Source organism: Fulmarus glacialis, unplaced genomic scaffold (assembly GCF_000690835.1).
Source record: "Fulmarus glacialis isolate BGI_N327 unplaced genomic scaffold, ASM69083v1 scaffold21775, whole genome shotgun sequence".
Lineage (NCBI taxonomy): Eukaryota > Metazoa > Chordata > Aves > Procellariiformes > Procellariidae > Fulmarus > Fulmarus glacialis.
The window spans coordinates 7,787-17,230 of NW_009215277.1; the positions used below are offsets into that span (position 1 = coordinate 7,787).

Genomic DNA, 9,444 nt, shown 5'->3' on the forward strand with positions numbered 1-9,444 from the left:
CTAGCCTATTTAGTGAAGAGCAATAAATAGAGACTTGTGCTGTGTACTACCTGAAGTTTCCATTTTGTTCTGTATTATGTTTTTCTGTCCTAAGTGTGTCTTGAAGGAATTCCTTCGTTTACCTCATGCTTGCTTTAATTAATTTCTTTGTAAAACATTTTAAGTTATTTCTGTATGGGTGGCTTTGTAAGAAGCTTCATAAGATTTATTTTTACATCTTCCAAGTCCATGATTATTTGTTGCTTTTGTCAGTACTATTTGACTTTTCTTTACAGGTGAGGAATATAAGGAATATCCAGAACTTTCAGAATTTTTTATAGCTTCACACAGAATTTCTCTTGAATTACTTGTAGCTATTATTCCCATATTTAAAAGCAAAATGTATGTGAATATGTGTAAGCATATAACATGACAAATGAATGGCTAAGTTAATCAACAAAGTCATTATAAAGGGTATATTTATAGCAATGTAATTACTGTAGCAATAGTTAAAGCTTTTTATTACGTTTGTTTGAGCATTACTTAATTTTAATTGAGTAAAAGAACTCGAAAGAGCAGAACTTGAAGAATGCTGGATTGGTCCTTATCTTGAGGAACTTAAAGTTCAAGTAGGTGTGTGATCCAGTAAAAGCTTAAGAAAAAAAAAAGTCGAAAGGAAGGCATTTTTTGTTTGTTTTGTAAATACGTGATGTGACCATGTTTTTATCAAATGTAGTGGTTAGGTAGAGTTTTAGCTGTCTTAGTGTATTGTTTTTATAACTGAATCCTGGAGTGTTTATTCTTGACAATATCATCTTGTAAGCTTGTCTGTGTATAAATGGAATAGAGGTGAAATAACTTTCTAAATTGTTTTCCTTTTAGCTTCCAGAAATGCTTCATGGAGATGGAGATAATGAAGAGCATGGTTATTGTCCCGTGGGGCAGTTCATTCTTCAGAATCTCGGCCTTCTTCTTGGATTTGCCATCATGCTGGTGATTGCCCTCTATGAAGATAAAATTGTGCTTGACATCCAGTTTTGACCTAATTCTGGTAATCACTGTGGTTACAATAATGTTACTGTATGGCTTTGAGTCTGCACTGTTTCACTGTATGCACATTGCTCAGAGGAAAAGCAGTGGCTTGCACTACTTACACAAGTACAGTATATTCATTTCTGTGTAGATTAACTTCTGCTTCTTTCCTAATTCAAATCAGATGAGATTACCCAATGCGTCTTCTAAACTGAAGTGATCGACAATTAGGAAATACTAAATATGAGAAATAAATGCCAAATTCAGTGTACTACATAGGAAGCACTGCTTGCTTAAGAAAGAAAAAGAACAGTGAATGACCTACTCATTTGGGAAAATACCATTTCATTAGTACATTTGAACAGAACCCAGAAAATGTTACAGCTGAAATTCATACCTCTGCAAGGAACTGAGTAAGCTTTTAGTGCCACGTAAGTCTTAAGTAGCACGTATATATCTATATATATGTATAGATATATAAAGATAGATATATAGATATATATAGATGTGCATGCATATATATATATAGATGTGCGTGCATACAGATATATATATATGTGCGTGTGTGTGTATATATATTCATTCTGTGCTGATTCTTCTGCTTAGTGGTGATTGGAAGTATTAAATCTTACAACAGCACATGACTGGAAACTATTGTGCTGGTTTAAATTTTAAAAAAGAAACCCAAAACCTAAACACTGTTTAAATTCTTAGAGTATGCGTTAAGCTGCACTCCATCATTATAAACTTCATGTGTAAGAAGGCAGGCTGTTGCAATATACACTGCAAAGTGCTATGTTCTGTTGAGGATCAGTTTGACGATGTTTTCCTGACTAAGATTTATTTGATGTTTGTTCCTTGATATTAGTAGGAAAATGCAAAATGCAGTAGAATTAGTGTTAGCTTGGGGAAGTCCCTGATGTTGGAGTTATTGAGCTACTTCTGGTTCTTTTTTACAGATGCTAAACATGTATTGTGTGCCACTTGCAGCATAAACTACTGAAGAATTGTGGCTGTGAATTTGTGCAAACTCTTTTAACACAGAACCCATATGGGAATGTCTCCATTTTTTTAACAATTATTTTGGAATGTTTTCTCCACTTCGTGTTAAAACAATCCAAAGTGCAAGATGCTAGTTACTGAACCTGGGCACAAAGGTTAAATTATGCTCTGTGTATGTAGTACTGGTAGGTTATTTACAATACTGTAATATCAGATCAAAACTGTTTCTACAATGCCTTGATACCAGACATTGTAGCACCAGCCGTTTCTGGCCGTAGAGCGTATGTAAGATGATTTCTAATTCCAGCATAAAGGAGTTCATTTCTATGATATTTTTTTACAATTTTGGTATTTAAATTAGATTATTAAAAAGCAGATGTGATAGATATGTGGTATGTGTAATTTGGAAGGATACACTGAAAATTTGGGCCTTAACTTGCTGGGATCAGCTGTCCTAGATTGGATTGTGCTGATATGGCTATATTGCCAGACATGAGTTAGTTGTTCTTGTACCCATCTCCTTAAAAAAATTGTGAGTTTGTGAGGAGTGCAAGTTGATTCTGTAGTACCAGTCCTAAGCATGGTAGTAGCCTTTTTTAAAACATACAGTTTGTCTTCTTTTATGTGTATGCCAGGTAAAAGCTGTATTTTGACTCTGTGCCGTAAGTTTTGTTTCGGTCTGCTTGGTGCCAGTGTAGCTGCTAAAAACACTGATCCTAACGCCTTTAATGAGAGCCAGTTGGTATCTTCATTCCATTTCAAGTTAATGTGTGTCTCCTGTGGCCCTTTACTTTTTGAAGCTTCATTGGTCAATTTAGTTTTTACTGAGAGCAGCTCATGTATTTTAAAGATATCGGTTGGTTCTTGCCAGTATTTCTTCCTAATGCAGTATCAAGAAACAGTATTAAGGGTCCATTTCAAAGAAGGGCACAGTTTCTTCAGTGAAGAAGCCAAAAGCCCAGAGTTCAGGCATGCAGCCATTTGATGCTCTGAACTCAGGTTTTCTTTTCTTCTTTAAACATGTTTACTGTTGGACCCTAATTAGCAAACACACTGTTGTTAGCTTCAGATTACTGAATTTCTGCAGTGTAAAGATCCTGGGTGACATTGTTTCGTAGTGCCCACGTTAGGTCACTGAGTACCATTTTCAAAGAGACTTAACTCACTGGATACCTTCTGAGGATTAAGTTTAAACAGCCTATGTTTCTTACGTATTAAACTGACCCTTAATTTTCCTTTTCTGTTATACTCGATAGAATTAAGGGGGTCATTATGTGGTTGAACTGATATTTTGTCAAATCATTTTTTTAAAGTTTATTTCTTTTAATTCTTTTTAAATGAAGATTTCTATATTTCAGGTAGTATATTTACTTTTGTATTAGTTGGAATATGGTTATAGCTTAATACACTGCCTCTATAGGAAAATAGTTAACTTCCTTCCAAGACCATCTTCAGACAAGGGAAAAACATGGTCCTTGAAGGTAGGTACTGTATTTTTCATTAAATATGGGTTGTTTCCTTTTATTTTCTAGTATTTATTACAAGTTTTGAAGAGCAGTGTAACAGCTGTGACTTCTTCTATATGTTTCCACCAGTATTGAATTCCAAATGATTCTAATGTACGCTTTTGAGTCATGTTACAGACAATCTGAATTCCACTACATTTCTACTTGGCTTCAACATTCCATTCTGCTTGAATCCAGAGTCTCATTTAACTTGTATTTGTTGGAGGGCATAAATGTTACTTGTATATTACAATGCTGTCACTGTGTGACATCCTGTATGAATTTTGATGTAGATCACACTGCACTCGATCCGCTGTGATTATGCTTAGAAAATATTGTAGTTGCTAGATGCAGTGTGATTTTTTTTTTTTTTTTTTTTAATTTCCTTTTTTCTTTCCCCTTCCATTAACAATTGAGTCTATGGTTTAAAGTGTGATTACGGTCCTATAAAGATAACTTGCTGAGCTATCAGTCTTTTTGTTATAACTAAATCATTTTTTAAAATTTTATAAAGCTGGAAATGATCAGATGCTGTTTTGTTCATTGTCAACAGTGTTGTGTTCATTTTATGTATGTTCCTTATAAATAAGGAGCCTTCAGAAAATAAAATTATTCAAGGAGCAGATATTTTTGTTGGCTTTTATAAGGTTTTATTGTGCACTTTTGTATTTTAGTATTTTGTTTCAAGTCTCGTGAAACGCACAAATGCAACATTGTAAACAAACTCATTGTGATTTCTCTTTTACGTGGCATTTCAGGACTGATGCACATCCCTTATAAGTGATCTGGAAAACGCACCTACCTCCATAAATTGTGATAGGTTTATGAGCTAAGCTGACATAGTAACGCCACACCCCGTCTGATCCAGTGTTCTTGCGGTTTGTCTGAAGGGAGAGTCATTGCGATGACAAAGTTGGTGGAATGGCCTGTAGTTGACAGGATCCCTCTTCTCTCACTGGTCTTGTACACTGGGGCCAGGTAACTGGGTCGCTGTGGAATGTCTGCTCTCTTACATGGCTTTAGCCATATCTGCAGTAAAGAAGAAAATAATGCTTTTCATCTCAGTTTAAAAAAAAAAAAAAGTAGGGAAACAGTCTTGGCTTGGCCAAAGTATTTTCACATTGTTGGTTTTTTGTTTTGTTTGCTTTTTAACAGATAGCCCTGAAAACCTGTTTCTTGTTTCTTCTTTCTTATCAGATTGCTTCTTCTCCCAAAATACGCAAAACCAAACTACCTGTCACTGACATTATTAGCAGAGGATTCTCAGCTCCTCTCAGACATTTAATTTCTATTTCAACACAAAACATTTCAATTCTTTTTTTTTTTTTTAAAAAGAATTACCCTGTTACTTCCTTCAAGACTAGAACTTAAGACTATTAATTCTACCGTGTTTGTTGGTATACCATACTATAAAATGTCACCAAATGAAAGATACTGACCACAGGTACTGTATCATAGAGGATTTTTGGATGAGATTCTCCTAGCTTCTTAGTTTGCCTGTTCCAGCGTGCTCCATCCAAGAACAATCCCTGAACGTAGACCCCTGAATCAGTTGGAGAAGATACCATATTACGCAAAAACTGAAAATGTCTTCTAGCTGAGAGCAGCAGCTAGTGCAACATACTTTGCTAACTGTCAGTTGATTGTGTGGGACTTTTTGTCAATTTTGTGTGTTCCAAGTGATGATCAAATAACTTTGAGTATAACACTATCTTATACTGTATTACAATTTATTATGATTAAAATTCCATAAAGATTTATAAAGTTACAATGTCTAGCAATATCGTAGCATATCCAGCCTTTTTGAGTGATGGAGGTTAAAAATTATTCCAAAGTACAGGACACTATTTTTACAGTTGTCATTATTAGAAAGTTTTCTCTATGTACTACCTATTGTCAGCTTTAACGTTTTCAAACTTGGAGATTTGATCGTGTAAACAGTGTTTCGCTAGTTAGTCTTCACATTGTTTCATTGCTTGTGTTTCAAATTGCCACTTGTTTATACGGTTCATACGCTTATACTCTAAAGTGGTTCATTAAAGGAGTGAAGTATAAAAAAAAATAAATAAAATCTTTAAATGTTCAAAAAACTTGTCCTAATGTCATGACATAATGACATGACAGAATGACAGCTGTCATTCCATCAGCTCTCCAGAAGAAAACAATGAATTAGAGCAACATTTGTTTTTCATCAAACTTGCACCTTCTTGCTCTGTAGACCAAAAACTGTAACTTCTAAACCAAAAAATAAACCTTCCCCAACAGAAAATGACTTGAAACTGACTGGATGTGGCTCTCCCAGGCAACCTGCCAAGCCCTTCTTTTTACACAACTTCCAGTCAAACTGATCCTCAGAAAAGTATTAACGAGTATTAAGAACAGTTCCATTTAATCTGTCCTTTTTTCTGAGGAAGGGCAAACTAACAAACTTATCTGCAACTGGAACCTAAGGTAAGTAATACATAATAAAGTGGTTTGATAAAACGTAGGGCTTTTTCCCCCTTAGAGCAGTCCCCTATTGCACATTGTGATCGTATCATAAGATATTTTTCTAGGGATAGTTAAAGTAGCACACCCAGCTTCTCTACTAAATGTTTGGTTTTCCTTGGCTTAGGAAAATATGTGTCTTCAGACATATATGCTAATGGAGTGAAATAAAGGGGAAAAAAAAAGGCAAGCTAGAATCACTTGAAAGTTTGATCTGTTGTGGGAGGTTTGGGGTAAGGAGTGTCCTCTGTTGGTGTTATTTTATATCTGCATGCTAATCCAGGAGGTGAACTAATCTCAGCAGTTCTTAAGGAATTAAATAGTATTTTGCCTCTTCACTTCTTGTGCATCTCATGGAGAGCAGTGCAGTTGTGTATGTTTTCCAGCTGAATTCATTAACTTAATCGCATAACTCCGAGTCTGCAAATTAATGTTAGCTTCTGAATACATCAGCAAAGGCAGATATTTGTGTCATGCATTTACTTACCATCTTCAGGAGCAATTTCATATTCCTTATCTTCCAGCACTTCATAGTCAAATTCTAGTAGGTCTATTGGAATGGTGTATTTTCTGGCATAGTTCTGCTGGGCACCTGTTAAGAACGCTTGAGTGAAGAAGAATCCTGAAATCCAGAAGACTGGTGGATTTCCATTTTCATACCACAGCTGCAGCAGCAAAAGAGAGAGGAGGAGAAAAGAAAAAAAACCTGCCTTTTATTTTTTTTAGTATTTAGGAAAGCAATTATCTTCTAGAATAACAGCAGAAGTAATTTCTCCCTTTGTGAATCCAGGATTGTCTTTTCCTTTTCTGAAAGCAGTGGAACTTTGGATGGCTACCATGTCTTTTTAAACAACTTGTTTAAAATGTCACTAGCTTCTGCTTTTAAAAAAAACCAACCAAACAAAAAAACACCCTCAAATGAAAAAAGACACACACAAAAAAACCCAACACTGTTGCCTGGAAATTGCCTCACTTAGTTTAAGTGAATTACTTAGTCTGAATAAGTCTGTTAAACAAGCATCATGATTGTAAGTTCATCAAATGAGCGTTCAGTTCTCCTGCTCTCCCTCATTGAAGGCTGTTCAGCATTCATCTTTGTTTCTCTGTCAAATGACGGGATTTTTTGCAGGCTCTTTCCTTTTTGAAAGGGTCATTATTTCCCTTCTAGGGCCAAAGTCATGTGTTGTAAATGTGTACAGCAAGTTGAAGATGAGGAAGGATGATTTCCTCATGAGGAGGATATGTGGCCTAATTAAACTTCTGTTGATTTGAGGGGGTGGGGAAGGTGGTTTTTTGTTTGGTTGGTTTTTTGTTTTTGTTTTTTCTTTTTTAATAGCTTACACTGTGGAGGCCTCTATATAAAAATGATTTTTTAAAAATGCCGAAATTCATTGGATTTGGTTGTAACATATGTGAGGTCTGTTGCAATGGTGAATATTTACTGTATGCAGGAAGACCTTTTTCTCATTGTTGCAAACATCAGTTATGAATAATGTCTGAAAAAATTTTGCTACAATTATCCACTGCAGAGCATTACAATGAAGACAAGTAAACTTGTTGTCTCTACTAGTAAGTAATTTTCCTCCCAAGAAATAAAAAATCATCCTCATAGCATGGCAGTTTTCCGTTTGTACAAGTTTAATTTCTGTCCTGGATTCTGTTCAAGAAATGGCACTTTTGTTCTTTACACATACTGCTGTCAGGCTTGCTACAGATGAAAGTGGAAGTTACTGAGGTGTGTGGACTGGGTGATGTGTGTCCAAAAACATAAAATAGAGGTTCTCTGGAAAAGCAGCTTTCATGAATATCCTTCAAGACCTGAAACTTTTTTTTTTTTTTTTTAATTTACTTATGATTTTTGTTCCTAGATCTTTTGTCTATCTTGGGACCTCCCTAACTCATCCAGCTTTCTTCTCCAGCACTCTACTGAAAGCTTGCTATTTGACTTTAACATAAGATTTTGTGTTAAAATGTTTTACTAATCTAAGTTTGCTCACTGGAAAAGAAACTCAACAGTATTTTCCTAAGTTCTATTTTAATTAACTTCATTAGCACCACCAGATCTATATGCAGTTTAAGAGGCCCTTAGTAAATTCACTTCAGAAGGCCAATTCTATCATACAGTATTACTGACATACTGCAGCTCTCTTTTGTGAGGTGTAGGGTATGTGGCAAAATGTAGTGCTTCGTTAGATGCTGTGATGAGCAAACAGCTATACGAATGCACAAATGACTGAACTTTACCTGTCATTTATTCAGTGGAAGTAATTCGTGTGTGTGTGTGTTCACTTGTGGAGATGTCACCAGACATCAATAGACAAAAATAATAAGCAGCATTGAACAAATCTGCGTAAATGGGGTGTGCTCACCTGTACGAACTTCAGTCTATTAAGGAAGTCAGTCACATAGCTGCCCAGAGGCTTGAGGCTTGGGTAAGACTTACTCATCCATAGTCCTGGAATTTTGCCTTTCAGAATGCTGTTTACCACTTCTTCCAGTTCAGTAGACATCACTACAAGCCCCTGAAAGGAATTTTGGAAAGGAAGATGTCAAAATACTTGGCCTAACAGGCTTGCTTTAACAATTAAAAACGGACATAGCGCTCTGTCCAGCAGATGTTACGAACTTCTAGCTAATTCAGACAGGAGCAACACTGAAAACAAGAGTAATAGACATAACGGATTTCATAAAAAGTTACTGCAGTCTTCTGTCTGATCTGGTAGTTAGTCACTAGATTGGTCAGAGTGAAGATCCACAGCCTCTCTTGGAGAAAAGTGCTCATACTGGAAAATTCTCCCGTGACATCCTTCCTCAGAAACATGGTCTTCCCAGAGCACTTCTGAGTTTTACTAATTGTAAATGCTCTTTTTTTATTATTATTTAAAGTTTTCTCAAAACTCTGCAACATTGCTGCAAGTGCCTCATTGTAAAGTGGCAGACTTTTCAGCTTGTAGTTTGGCTTTAACGGGGAGAGGAGTGGTGTTTGTGGTTTGTTTGTTTATTTGTTTGGGTTTTTTAAATGCCTTGTCAGCCTTAAGCTATAATAGGATAAATAAAAATTACCCAAACTGACATTTTCCTGCTTTTTTCTGTATTTTGCACAGCTGTAGCTTTTGATTCCTACTGAGAACTGTCCTGGTTTCGGCTGGGATAGAGTTAATTTTCTTCCTAGTAGTTGGTATAGTGCTGTGTTTTGGAATTAGTATGAGAAGAATGTTGATAACACACTGATGGTTCAGTTGTTGCTAAGTAGTGCTTACACTGGTCAAGGACTTTTCAGCTTCCCATGCTCTGCCAGGTGCACAAGAAGCTGGGAGGGAGCATAGCCAGGACAGCTGACCCAACTGGCCAACGGGGTATTCCATACCATATGATGTCATGCTCAATATATAAACTGGGGGAATTGGCCAGGAGGCAGTGATCGCTGCTCGGGGACTGG

At 36.1% G+C, this 9,444-nt stretch overlaps 1 protein-coding gene across 1 annotated transcript; it reads right to left on the reverse strand.

Annotated features, from left to right (window-relative positions):
* Window positions 1-4,249: 4,249 nt before the first annotated feature.
* On the reverse strand, window positions 4,250-8,527 carry LOC104077604 (dynein heavy chain 7, axonemal-like; the record flags this gene model as incomplete). Its single annotated transcript, XM_009578888.1, has 4 exons — window positions 4,250-4,547; window positions 4,958-5,061; window positions 6,493-6,670; window positions 8,375-8,527. Coding segments are annotated over 4 exons (642 nt in total), but the record flags the coding sequence as incomplete, so codon positions are not given.
* Between the last annotated feature and the right edge of the window lie 917 nt (window positions 8,528-9,444).